Consider the following 14086-nt stretch of genomic DNA (forward strand, 5'->3'; position numbering starts at 1 on the left):
TTTTAGCCCACCATCATCAGATGGTGGGCTATTCAAATCGCCCTGCGTCCGTGGTCCGTCGTCCGTCCGTCCATCCCTCCGTCCGTCCGTCCGTCCCTCCGTCCGTCCGTCCCTCCGTCCGTCCGTCCGTAAACAATTCTTGTTATCGCTATTTCTGAGAAAGTACTGAAGGGATCTTTCTCAAATTTCATATGAAGGTTCCCCTTGGTGCCTAGTTATGCATATTGCGTTTTGAGACCAATCGGAAAACAACATGGCCGACAGGCAGCCATCTTAGATTTTGACCATTGAAGTTTGTTATCGCTATTTCTGAGAAAGTACTGAAGGGATATTTCTCAAATTTCATATGAAGGTTCCCTTTGGTGCCTAGTTATGCATATTAGGTTTTGAGACCAATCGGAAAACAACATGGCCGACAGGCAGCCATCTTGGATTTTGACCATTGAAGTTTGTTATCGCTATTTCTGAGAAAGTACTGAAGGGATATTTCTCAAATTTCATATGTAGGTTTCCCTTGGTGCCAAGTTATGCATATTGCGATTTGAGACCAATCGGAAAACAACATGGCCGACAGGCAGCCATCTTGGATTTTGACAATTGAAGTTTGTTATCGCTATTTCTGAGAAAGTACTGAAGGGATATTTCTCAAATTTCATATGTAGGTTCCCCTTGGTGCCTTGTTATGCATATTGCGATTTGAGACCAATCGGAAAACAACATGGCCGACAGGCAGCCATCTTGGATTTTGACAATTGAAGTTTGTTATCGTTATTTCTGAGAAAGTACTGAAGGGATCTTTCTTAAATTTCATATGAAGGTTCCCCTTGGTGCCTAGTTATGCATATTGCGTTTTGAGACCAATCGGAAAACAACATGGCCGACAGGCAGCCATCTTGGATTTTGACAATTGAAGTTTGTTATCGCTATTTCTGAGAAAGTATTTGAGGGATCTTTCTCAAATTTCATATGTAAGTTTCCCTTAGTGCCTAGTCATGCATATTGCATTTTGAGACCATTCTGAAAATAACATGGCCGACAGGCAGCCATCTTGGATTTTGACAATTAAAGTTTGTTATTACTATTTCTGAGAAAGTACTGAAGGGATCTTTCTGAAATTTCATATGGAGGTTCCCCTTGGTGCCTAGTTATGCTTATTGCATTTTGAGATCAATTGGAAAACAATATGGCCGACAGACCGCCATCTTGGATTTTGACAATTGAAGTTTGTTATCTCTATTTCTCAAAGTACTGAATGGATCTTTCTCAAATTTCATAAGTAGGTTCCCCTATGTCCCTTGTATTGCATTGTCGGACCAGTCTGTCCTGAAAACAACCTGCAAACAAACAGCCATTATCGTTAAATCTCAAATTTCTTATATAGCTAGGATTCCCTTGTTTGGAAAGTACTGGAGAGATGTCTCAATTTGCACAGATTAGTAAAATGAAGGGAAAAGTAGAGAAAAGATCAATCTGACATGGAACCTATGAAGATCATTCAATGGTGGGCGCCAAGATCCCTCTGGGATCTCTTGTTAGATATTCCTAAGAAGAATTTTGTAGACAGTCATCAATCTGTTTTTTATGCAAAATACAGATCCACTTCAATTCTTGTATAGTAGCTTTAGAGATTGTAGCCATCAGTAAACTATACATTCTCCCATGAGGACCTTGGGATGCTACGCTTTGAATTTGAAAATTTGTTAAAACTGTGCAAATAAAATTCTGTAATGTGCTGTTGGATATCTGCTGTGTTAGCTTTGGAGGTTACAAATACTACAATCAGGGAGATTGATTTGAAGTCTACTGATACAGTTGTATTTACCACTATATCTATCTGACAATAAGCCCAGTAATGGTTTTTGAAGTTCAGTAACAATGCTAACAAATGATATCAATTATCCTGCATTAAACGTCTATATGGAGTCCAGAGTTAATTGATATGTCGGCTCCCTAGGCACATTACAGGATAGGGTAAAAAGCCAGTTGTCAAACTAGAGATTTAAAATGGTCATGTTTAATACTTTTGTGTGGATTGTGAGTGCATATATATACTCAAAATTAATGTGTTTGGTTTGTGTTTTTCGAGTTTAAGAGTAGTTATAAGTTACTAAATTTAAGAATTGGCCCTAAAGCAAGACTGTATACCGTATTTATCTGCAAATAAATCCCTTTCTAAATTCTGGAAGAATCATTAATTTTGAAAAGAAAGATAAATGTGGTTCACAAAAAGCTCTCCACAAACTCTTACTTCACTTTAACACTAGGGGAAAAGGCTAATTTGAGGATAGATATGGAATACTGGAAAATTTAAGGTTAAGTATACGTTATACTGGAAAATTAGTGGTTGAATATTGTATACTGGAAAAATAAGTGATGAAAATGATATACTGGAAAATTAAAGGTTAAATATGGTATACCTAAATTGTTTAAGTACGGTATAGTTAAAATCTTGGGTTAGATTATGGTATTGAGGAAAATTTAGGTTGAATATGATGAAGTGGAAAATTTTATGATGAATATGGTATACTGAAAAGGTCAGTTTTACTTTATCAAAAGCAAAAATGCTATTATTGGCACAAAATGTGAGAAAAGTGTTTTCTTTCAAGGTACACTTGCTTAATTTTCATGACTATCACTTTAATATATCCTCCAAAATTAAAAAAAAATATGAAGCCAAGGAAATATTCAAACTTTACAGTATTACATTTATTTCATTATAATAATTTTTATAGGATTGGTAATTGTTTTTTGTATAGATTCACATACTAGTTTTTGTAGGTGTGATTTTCATTATGTACACTATGGATAGTAATTGTGTTTTCTTGGAAATGCTTGGTTTATAGATATCATAATCATTACACATCACATCGAAGTGCCATTTTATCATAATGTTGGAACTAAGACTCTAAAAAACATTAATAAAATTTATGGAATGTTCTGTTGGTTATCTGTTATATATTTTTAGCTTGACTGGTGGAGATCTCAATACATGTATAGATTAAGGTCTCTAGTCCCCAGGACTGGGGCTAGGAGAGACTTGGCACAAATTCTCAACTCATGGTCCATATTGTATGTATCGTAATAATGTGAAGGAATTCATGCCAAGTCCCTATGGTATATATAATGTATGCTATGGGACAGCCTCCGTCATCTCTTAAATAATTCATTGACATAAGCTTTTCAGAGGGTGTTGAAACATAATAATGGAATGAATATAATTTAATAATTTCCATTTGACATGGACAGAAGTTTAAGATCATATTTATCCCTTAACTCACATTAAATAAAATAATATTCAAATAAAGCTGATTGATTTCGACACCTGATGGATTTTTTTTTTCTTGATAGAGATGAAATGTGCTATATATGACATGGCCATATTGCATGGTAGAACAGACCTTAGCTTTAATGGGCACAACTAGGGACCAAGGGGAGCCTACATGTTAAGTGTGAGAAATATCTCTCCGGTACTTCTCAAGAAATAGTGATAACAAACTAACCAAAGATAACTGCCTGTTGGCAATTTTGTTTACCTGATCAGACTCAAAATTAAATGGGCACAACTAGGAACAAACAAAAGAGGAATGTATATGTGAAGTTTGAGAATTTCACCCATCCAGCACTAATTTCAAGAAATTGTGATACAACGTAACAAACTTCAATAGTCAAAATCGAAGATGGATGGGTGTCTGCCATTTTGTTTTCCTGATGAGACTCAAAATTGAATGGACAGAACAAGTGAACAAGAGAAACCAACAGGTGAAGTTTGAGAAATATCCCTCTGATACTTCTCAAGAAATAGTGATAAGAATTGTTTATGAAAGGACAGACCATGGATGTAGGGTGATTTAAATTAAAAAAGTCCACCATCTGATGATGGTGGTGGGCTAGATAATAATGTACATTATTTACTAATGGATGAGTGATAAAGCTAGGTTTTAATAATATCCTCATAATAAAGGCCTGTTTAACTTTTCTTTCTTCTTTGTTTGAGGTGAACGTTTTAGCTGAAATTAAATGTTAAAAGAAAGCAATGACATTACTTGTAAATTGTACAGTAATCAAAAAGACACACAATCTTTCTCATTTTATACCAACATTTACTTCCATCTGTAATAACATATTCCAACAAAATCCTGTATACAAAAATATGCTAAAAATAGTCAAAATAGCACACAAATACTCTAAAACATACACTAACGGCAAAGTACATTCTTTACTGGTATGGACTAGAATGGTCTATTTGTACTAGAAGGGACATAACTCTACTGACCATACACCAAATACCAGGTATTATATCAATTTATACCCATTCACTATAGACCTTCTGAATCAATAAAGTAAATCTACTAACAAATACTTTTTTTCCATAGAATTTCTTCCAAATCTTGGCCACAAAATGTGCATAAAAATAATGATACATTTAATTTGTAATGTACATTTACAAAAATGCTACACAAACATGTATTGAAAATAGCATGCCTGTTTCATAAACACCAAACTAATATTACCCGAGAACTATTTAATTTCTAACCATTATTAGCTATATAAATTGTACAAAATACTTCACCATAAAAATTGAAATTATAAATAACTAATGTGTAACTGATGTAATATATCATAGTATAGATTTATCACTCTAAGGAATTTTCAATAAACAATGAATTGCAGACTTCGATGGAAAATTATGAATTGTTAAATGACCTTGTATTTTAGCAACAGGCAGTCTATGTAATAATTTAGTAAAAGGTGTGATTTATTGTGATATATATTTTATTCTCGAGCATTTTGTCATTATACATGTTTGTTAAGTACCGTATTACAAACAAATATTAGAAGTGGAAAAAATTCAACCCTTTTTGCAAGCTTTAATTTTCTAACCTAGCAAATCTGGTTAATACAATGATACATTTAGATATCTTGTGGTCATGATTTCTAGTATACACATGTATTAATTACTGGAAAGACTTTTTAATTGTACAGTGTGGGTAATGCAGAATTAATCTATACAACATACTTATTGACCCAACATACATAATTTTCCATACCAGTTAGTATTCACATTTATTGAATGAAAACCAATAACTCTAATGTAAATTTAGTTAAGATATTTTAATAATTCAAAATTTCTTTTAAATTATTGAAAACAATTATTTGAACTTGTAGAACTTTTGAGGTACTGAATTGATCACTAGACTGTAAAGCCATCTCTACCATAAGCCTATATAATACAGACTAGACGTGATGTATCTGTAGTGTTGGTTATATTCTTAACTGCTGTAGTAGTGCTTTACAAAAAGTTACTTTTACAGAATTTAAACATTTAATGGATTTCAGTGAACCTGTGTAGAAATACTTCAGACTAACAAATACATATACTCCTATCTCATTACATCAGAGACAATATAACACCTATAGAGTGGTATTGAAAAAGCACCTTCAATAAAACAATATAAAATCTTACACTTTATTTACACTCTCAGTGTACCAGACCTTAATTACAAGTCATTGGTTCAATACAACCCACCCACCAGTGTAACCTTGTGTACCCTCACTAACAGTTCTGGTTCACTGCCAACTGAACCACTTGATAAAGAGTACTAATGTCTGAACGTCTTAGGTTTAATTTGCTGTAACCTGTACACATCATATATACCTAGAATAAATTGTTCACTACAATTTTCAAAACATTAAAATACCTATTATACGTAGCCATGTAACCTGAACTTGGTCATCTAATGTATACCCAAAATGAAGGTTTCTGTACGGCTCACACACATCTGAACCATGGAACATCTAGTGTATACCCAAAATGAAGCTTTCTGTATTGGTTCACACACATCTGAACCATGGGACATCTAGTGTATACCAAGAATGAAGGATCCTGTATGACTCACACACATCTGAACCATGGAACATCTAGTGTATACCCAAAATGAAGCTTTCTGTATTGGTTCACACACATCTGAACCACGGGACATCTAGTGTATACCCAAAATGAAAGTTTCTGCATGGCTCGCACACATCTGAATCATGGGACATCTAGTGTATACCCAGAATGAAAGTTTCTGTATGACTCGCACACATCTGAACCACTGGGCATCTAGTGTATACCAAGAATGAAGGATCCTGTATGACTCGCACACATCTGAACCATGGGACATCTAGTGTATACCAAGAATGAAGGATCCTGTATGACTCACACACATCTGAACCATGGGACATCTAGTGTATACCCAGAATGAAGGTTTCTGTATGGCTCGCACATATCTGAACCACTGGACATCTAGTGTATACCAAGAATGAAGGATCCTGTATGACTCGCACACATCTGAACCATAGGACATCTAGTGTATACCCAGAATGAAGGTTTCTGTACGGCTCGCACACATCTGAACCACTGGACATCTAGTGTAAGTTATCCTGTACACCACCAACCCAGTAACTTTAAATGTGTAACATTTGTATTTCTTCAATGGGAATGATGTGTGCAAATTCCTGAAATCAAAAGTTATACATACCATGTATACACAGAACACTTAACTCTTCTGTCTGAGTCGTGCAGTACATTGGGCATAAATATATTCGTTAAAATTGAACTAAATCAAAACTCTAATACAAGAGACCAACTCTCATTTAAGTGCAATTCCAAATCATTCCCTGCAATGTAGTATTTTTGAAACTTAATTAAATTAGTTTGTTATTTTTGCATAATGAGTGATTTCCATATAAGGATAATTAATATAATTAATTTCCTTGTATGGTGTTTATGGATTATAGTAACCAGAGTTTAAAAACAATTAACAAACAAGTATAACTGACTGACATTTGGTACAGGGCCTGGTTCTCTGTGACTGCCTAGAATTCCAGTCTGTTGTGTACAAATTCCAAAGTAATAAGATCAATAATAGCTGTGGATACATGTAGCGATGACTCAAATGACCAAGTTCTCATCATGAGATGTCGTAATCTATATAAATAGCACAGGCTTCAGGATCACATGCAATGCTGGTTGTACATATATAACTTTGAGAATTAATTATCATACAATTAATAAGTAACTGACAAGTTAAATCAATATGATTATAATCTTGATACACATAGCAGTGAGGTTTGTTTTGTTTAATATGTCCTGTTTATTTGCCTCAATCTTAATTAGCCTTGTGTTGTTGCCATATACTTTTGGATTCCCTTCACCAAAAGACATATACATGTAATTTTAAAGGATTATTATGGATCATCTACATTGCCGCACTGTTAATAGAATCATTTGATGAATTCACTAAAACAAACCTTTAATTTAACCTACAAAATTTCAAACTATTTAATTTGTTCACCAACTGCTTTATTGATCAGAACATAAGTTTCTGATGGGTTAAGAAAGTTCAAATTTTGCTGTTGTTGCTGCTATTAATTAAAAAATAATTTACACGTATAACACCAGAGTAGAACAATAAATATTAAACAGATCTCAAAGCAACTTTGATATACATATAAATGTACTCCAATACCCTACTTTGATATACATATAAATGTACTCCAATACCCTACTTTGATATACATATAAATGTACTCCAATACCCTACTCTGATGAGTAAAATACCATGACACCAGAATTTATTGTCCCTTTTAGGTTAAAAACGGAGTCTATTACTGTACTTCCAAAAACATTTAATGGGCATAGTGAAGTGTGAAGTCAATCAAAATATTGACGTTTTGTCACATTTCAATTCCCCATCTGAGCTCAGGTACATATATATAGTGTGTTTTATATACAAGTTGAGATTATTTTTGCCAAGTCTTTGCCAGTCAATTACACATTCATACCCTACTTGTACTTTCATTCAATAATATGGTTAAATGGCAGGTGAAATATGTTTGACTAAATGTTATCTCGACTTCCTACAAAACAATTCTGATATTTTTTTCAATCTTACATGTAGGTACCAATTATTTCTGTTGGTGTGGTCATTTAGGGAAAAGTGAAATTTACTTTATTTGTTACAGATATATAATAAGGGTACATATATACAGTATGATTAAGTGATAATGATAATATAAATTGACAGAAGTTATAAAATCAATATCATCGTTTCTACTTTACTGTGTCACTATAAAATTACATTGTACTGTCACTATATATCTGATACATGTATATATTGTCTGCTTGACTGCGGCTCTAGATCACTGACAGCTAGTAATTTAACTAATTTTTCGGATATATGATTATTATCAATGTGTATCCCAGTAAGTAACACTCAATCCGGAACAGGAATATGATTTTCTATCTACTGATTTAAACTAATTACAATCATATACATTCTGGCATGTTTTTACCAGAGAAAAGTTGGGTCATTGACTTAACTTAAGTGGGTGGTCTGACTATAAGAACACCTACCCTTCAATAACAAGATCAAAGCCCATTAATTAGGTCTTAATGGTCATCTGACTATCGATATCCAAGTACAATGTACTCAGGTGTGGCATACATACTCAGAAGCAATACAGTGGGAGTTACAACAGTTGTTCAACTTGGTCATGAACATCATGGGATCATTGTGGTACGTTTTAACTGTCAGGTTCATCCCATTGGTGGAACTGCATGAAATATCATGTTGTTTATTAAAAGTATGGTTGTAAAATTATACTACAAAAATGTCTGCTGTACTGTCTACTGCTTAGTGATGGACCTTGGACAGGGTCGAAAAATAATAACTCTTCGTCAGAACCATATCAGAATTGTTCATCATGGCAGATTTCAACTAAATCCCATTGATGGAACTGAAGAAGACATTTAAAATGTTGGTTCTACATAAAAGCTAATAGGACTGCACAATCATGTCACAAAGTAGCCACTGTGGCTGCCATGTTGAAGTTTTGATGAAACCAAATAAAACATCTGCTAAATGGCACCAATGGGAGTGGAGAAGAAGTTTAAAATGACATGTGTTATTCAAGCTAGAGAACATACCAACAATTTTGGAGGTCAGACTCACTCGAAATATAACTATATTCATTGTCTGGACTATCTCAGAATCATTGCTGGTAAGTTTCAATTAAATCTTGGCCCCCTGCTGAAGCTCGAGAAATGTTTGATATGCGTGTTTACAAAATAAGATGATTGTTCAATAACTGGCCAGTCCACCATAACCTCCATGAAGATCCAATTAAGAAAAGCACGTTTTCAGCTTAGTCCTTTAACATTCCCAAAATGTTTTGCCTTAATCAGACTGGCCACCATCACAGCCATCGTCAATTTCTATTAACTTACCAAAAAATTATAGAACGTCTTGGGACCGTAACCCTGGAAAGATTAAGTTAATCCGGACAGTGTGACTTGGGAATTTAAAAATGTGGATGATTTCGGAAGATGAGGGATGAAACATGCATGATGACAATTAGTAGTTCATCTTTTCAAAGGTCTGAGGTAACCTCGTAAATCAAATGTTCTAATTTGTCAAATGTTACAAATACAACCTTAATACATACACATAGTCACATGTTCTTATTATGGATTCACGAGGAAAATGGAATGAAAATTGAGTTTAGATCTTTAGTAGACACGCATTCAAATCAAAAACAAAATTTAAATTTATTTTGTAAATTAAGAACTTGAAAAATGATGATACTTGTCAATATGACCTTAGAAGTCTATGACAACAATATCATGTAACACAAGAATATCGAAGCATTCCTGACACTCAAAGCTCAGTGATTATGACTTACATATACATTGTATATATAGGTTTTTCATATATATTCTATAAATGTTTGTATATATACATTATGATTATATCAGTTCAATCATATTTTTATCCTGTATAAATCACATGCATCCGATAGCCTCATTTATTTTGGCAGTCATGAGGCAGGCAAGAAAATACTTTATTTAAAATTCAACCAATATTAATATACATGTACATTTGTAACACTGTAAGGTAGCCTTCAAATTTGGGCATATATTCCAAATAATGATGACATACTATCTGTGTATGTGCATGTTAACACCTAATGAGCCAGTGATGCCATCCTGAGTAGAGATCCAGCCATCTAAGTTTCAGCATCAGTCTGTAGATCTGACCCTGATTATCATACACTGTACTTGGTGTAAGAAAAACATATCAATTTTAATTTGACCTTTCCTAACTATACAACCAACCACTTTATTGAAATTTAATCTAGTAAGTTTCTATAGTTGCTCCTTCGTGTATACATCGCAATTCATCTATTGTTTTAATATTATTTTCCAAAAGAAATGAAGATGGATTTTCACCCACTTTTTTATGAAGCCTTCATCAAGTCATTTGGCAAAAGAACTATTTTTTTCCCTAGATTATTCATTTTTCATTTATATGAACTGCTATTTTTTCACTCAAGAGCTCTCGTCTCTAAGACTCAGTGTTGATACTGTCGACATGCGGTGCCTTGACTGATCTCTAACTCTGCAAGATGGCTGTATGGCATGCATAAAGGCCATGAAGTGTGTATGAAGGATATGCACATCTCACTGCCCAGTGACCTTTCATGGTCAAGGTTGACTGCCTTATGACCTTTAAGAGTTGACTGTGTCCTCTCTGGGTAATGACTGAATACCTTGTGATGTATCAAGGCTAAAAGTAACTGCCTTTTATCCTTGTTTGTGGTCATGAGTACAACTGTAAGTGGGTTGTGACCTGTTAGGGTCACCGGTTTGATCTGTGTTAGTGCACGGCCTGAGGCTGACTGCCTCGCATCCTCCCGAACAGCCTTCGTATGGATGACCTGAAGCCTCGCCCTTCATCAGGCTGTGCTGAAAAAACAAGATAGGATACAGACAGTTGTTCTTGTGACAGTCAACACAGCTAAACAGTTGTTCTCTTGACACTCAACACAGCAAGATAGTTGTTCTCTTGACACTCAACACAGCCAGACAGTTGTTCTCTTGACACTCAACACAGCTAGACAGTTGTTCTCTTGACACTCAACACAGCTAGACATTTGTTCTCTTGACACTCAACATAGCTAGACAGTTGTTCTCTTGACACTCATCACAGCTAGACAGTTGTTCTCTTGACACTCATCACAGCTAGACAGTTGTTCTCTTGACACTCAACACAGCTAGACAGTTGTTCTCTTGACACTCATCACAGCTAGACATTTGTTCTCTTGACACTCAACATAGCTAGACAGTTGTTCTCTTGACACTCATCACAGCTAGACAGTTGTTCTCTTGACACTCAACACAGCTAGACCGTTGTTCTCTTGACACTCAACACAGCTAGACAGTTGTTCTCTTGACACTCATCACAGCTAGACATTTGTTCTCTTGACACTCAACACAGCTAGACAGTTGTTCTCTTGACACTCAACACAGCTAGACAGTTGTTCTCTTGACACTCAACACAGCTAGACAGTTGTTCTCTTGACACTCAACACAGCTAGACAGTTGTTCTCTTGACACTCATCACAGCTGGACAGTTGTTCTCTTGACACTCAACACAGCTAGACAGTTGTTCTCTTGACACTCAACACAGCTAGACAGTTGTTCTCTTGACACTCAACACAGCTAGACAGTTGTTCTCTTGACACTCAACACAGCTAGACATTTGTACTCTCGACACTCAACACAGCTAGACATTTGTACTCTCGACACTCAACACAGCTAGACAGTTGTTCTCTTGACACTCATCACAGCTAGACAGTTGTTCTCTTGACACTCAACACAGCTAGACAGTTGTTATTTTGACACTCATCACAGACAGTTGTTCTCTTGACACTCAACACAGCAAGAAAGTTGTTCTCTTGACACTCAACATAGCTAGACAGTTGTTCTCTTGACACTCAACACAGCTAGACAGTTGTTCTCTTGACACTCAACACAGCTAGACAGTTGTTCTCTTGACACTCAACATAGCTAGACAGTTGTTCTCTTGACACTCATCACAGCTAGACAGTTGTTCTCTTGACACTCAACACAGCTAGACAGTTGTTCTCTCTACACTCAACACAGCTAGACAGTTGTTCTCTCTACACTCAACACAGCTAGACAGTTGTTCTCTTGACACTCAACACAGCTAGACAGTTGTTCTCTTGACACTCATCACAGCTAGACAGTTGTTCTCTTGACACTCAACACAGCTAGACAGTTGTTCTCTTGACACTCAACACAGCTAGACAGTTGTTCTCTTGACACTCAACACAGCTAGACAGTTGTTCTACTCATCACAGCTAGACAGTTGTTCTCTCGACACTCATCACAGCTAGACAGTTGTTCTCTTGACACTCAACACAGCTAGACAGTTGTTCTCTTGACACTCAACACAGACAGTTGTTCTCTTGACACTCAACACAGCTAGACAGTTGTTCTCTTGACACTCAACACAGCTACACAGTTGTTCTCTTGACACTCATCACAGCTAGACAGTTGTTCTCTTGACACTCAACACAGCTAGACAGTTGTTCTCTTGACACTCAACACAGCTAGACAGTTGTTCTCTTGACACTCAACACAGCTAGACAGTTGTTCTACTCATCACAGCTAGACAGTTGTTCTCTCGACACTCATCACAGCTAGACAGTTGTTCTCTTGACACTCAACACAGCTAGACAGTTGTTCTCTTGACACTCAACACAGCTACACAGTTGTTCTCTTGACACTCATCACAGCTAGACAGTTGTTCTCTTGACACTCAACACAGCTAGACAGTTGTTATTTTGACACTCAACACAGCTAGACAGTTGTTCTCTTGACACTCAACACAGCTAGACAGTTGTTCTCTTGACACTCAACACAGCTAGACAGTTGTTCTCTTGACACTCATCACAGCTAGACATTTGTACTCTCGACACTCAACACAGCTAGACAGTTGTTCTCTTGACACTCATCACAGCTGGACAGTTGTTCTCTTGACACTCAACACAGCTAGACATTTGTTCTCTTGACACTCAACACAGCTAGACAGTTGTTCTCTTGACACTCAACACAGACAGTTGTTCTCTTGACACTCAACACAGCTAGACAGTTGTTCTCTTGACATTCAACACAGCTAGACAGTTGTTCTCTTGACACTCAACACAGCTAGACAGTTGTTCTCTTGACACTCAACACAGCTAGACAGTTGTTCTCTTGACACTCAACACAGCTAGACAGTTGTTATTTTGACACTCAACACAGCTAGACAGTTGTTCTCTTGACATTCATTCATTTGGTTTGCCAGTACCATCTGTCAAAGTGACTGAAAACCTATATGACAACCCCTTTGAGTGTTGTACAAGTTCGGGATTTACAAGCATTACAATGATTCCAATGACAAATGACAAGTATAATTTGTATGAAAACATTATATAACTTTACCAATATCTGCTCCAAACAATATCGTATAGCTCACCTACAACACAAGTTATGGTTCTGGCCAAAGGAAGTAAATCATTGTATCCCTCTACTATGCCAGCTAGGGTTTACATGTCAAATCCCAGAAAACTACATGACTGGGCTGGGACCCTTGATTTTTACCTTTGACCACCTGTTCCTGTATTTCTGAGACTTGAAAGTTGTATGGAAATATATTGTTCACACATGATATGCAAATCAAATATGAAATCCTGATTTATTTTTAGCAGTGGTTGAACAAGTCCTATAGTTTTTAATGTAAAACTGGAAAAAGTCTGAAAGACATACCCTATAGATGTTCCCACAGTCACACTAATTAAAATTTAGTGTCATTCTTGTTTTTTTCAATAAGCAGTAAAAATGACCATTAACTATAGAACCCAGATACACAGATTTACTCATTGAAGTTAATATGATCATACTTGTCTTCATTATAAAGTTGATAAATGTCCCTAAAAACAGCATCAGAAACACTTATAATAAGAAGTTAGCAGATTAACAGAGTGGGTGTGCTGGCAGAGTAACAGCTATAGATATTTTGTTTGGTGCTGTCCTTATAACCTTGTGTACTGCACTACACAGATCAATGATCCCGGACACCAGAGATTTGGGAGCAGGCCCAACTCAAGCTAGTCTGGTGTGCTGAACTGATGCTCTTTCCATACCAAGTCTATACACAAAGTGGAATTATGTAAGGAGTGCTTCCGTCCCACACAG

At 35.8% G+C, this 14086-nt stretch overlaps 1 protein-coding gene across 2 annotated transcripts in view; it reads right to left on the reverse strand.

Annotated features, from left to right (window-relative positions):
• Positions 1-4079: 4079 nt before the first annotated feature.
• LOC117325704 overlaps positions 4080-14086 on the reverse strand; it is a 56866-nt gene continuing 46859 nt past the window's right edge. Inside the window, exon 9 of one of the 2 annotated variants that reach the window (XM_033882129.1) lies at positions 4080-10789. In XM_033882129.1, the coding sequence (XP_033738020.1) occupies positions 10701-10789 (89 nt within the window). In that variant the 3' untranslated portion in view covers positions 4080-10700. The remainder of the gene's footprint in view (positions 10790-14086) is intronic. The other variant, XM_033882137.1, reaches the window with a different exon arrangement.

The sequence above is a fragment of the Pecten maximus genome, chromosome 1, assembly GCF_902652985.1.
Source record: "Pecten maximus chromosome 1, xPecMax1.1, whole genome shotgun sequence".
Classification (NCBI taxonomy): Eukaryota; Metazoa; Mollusca; class Bivalvia; order Pectinida; family Pectinidae; genus Pecten; species Pecten maximus.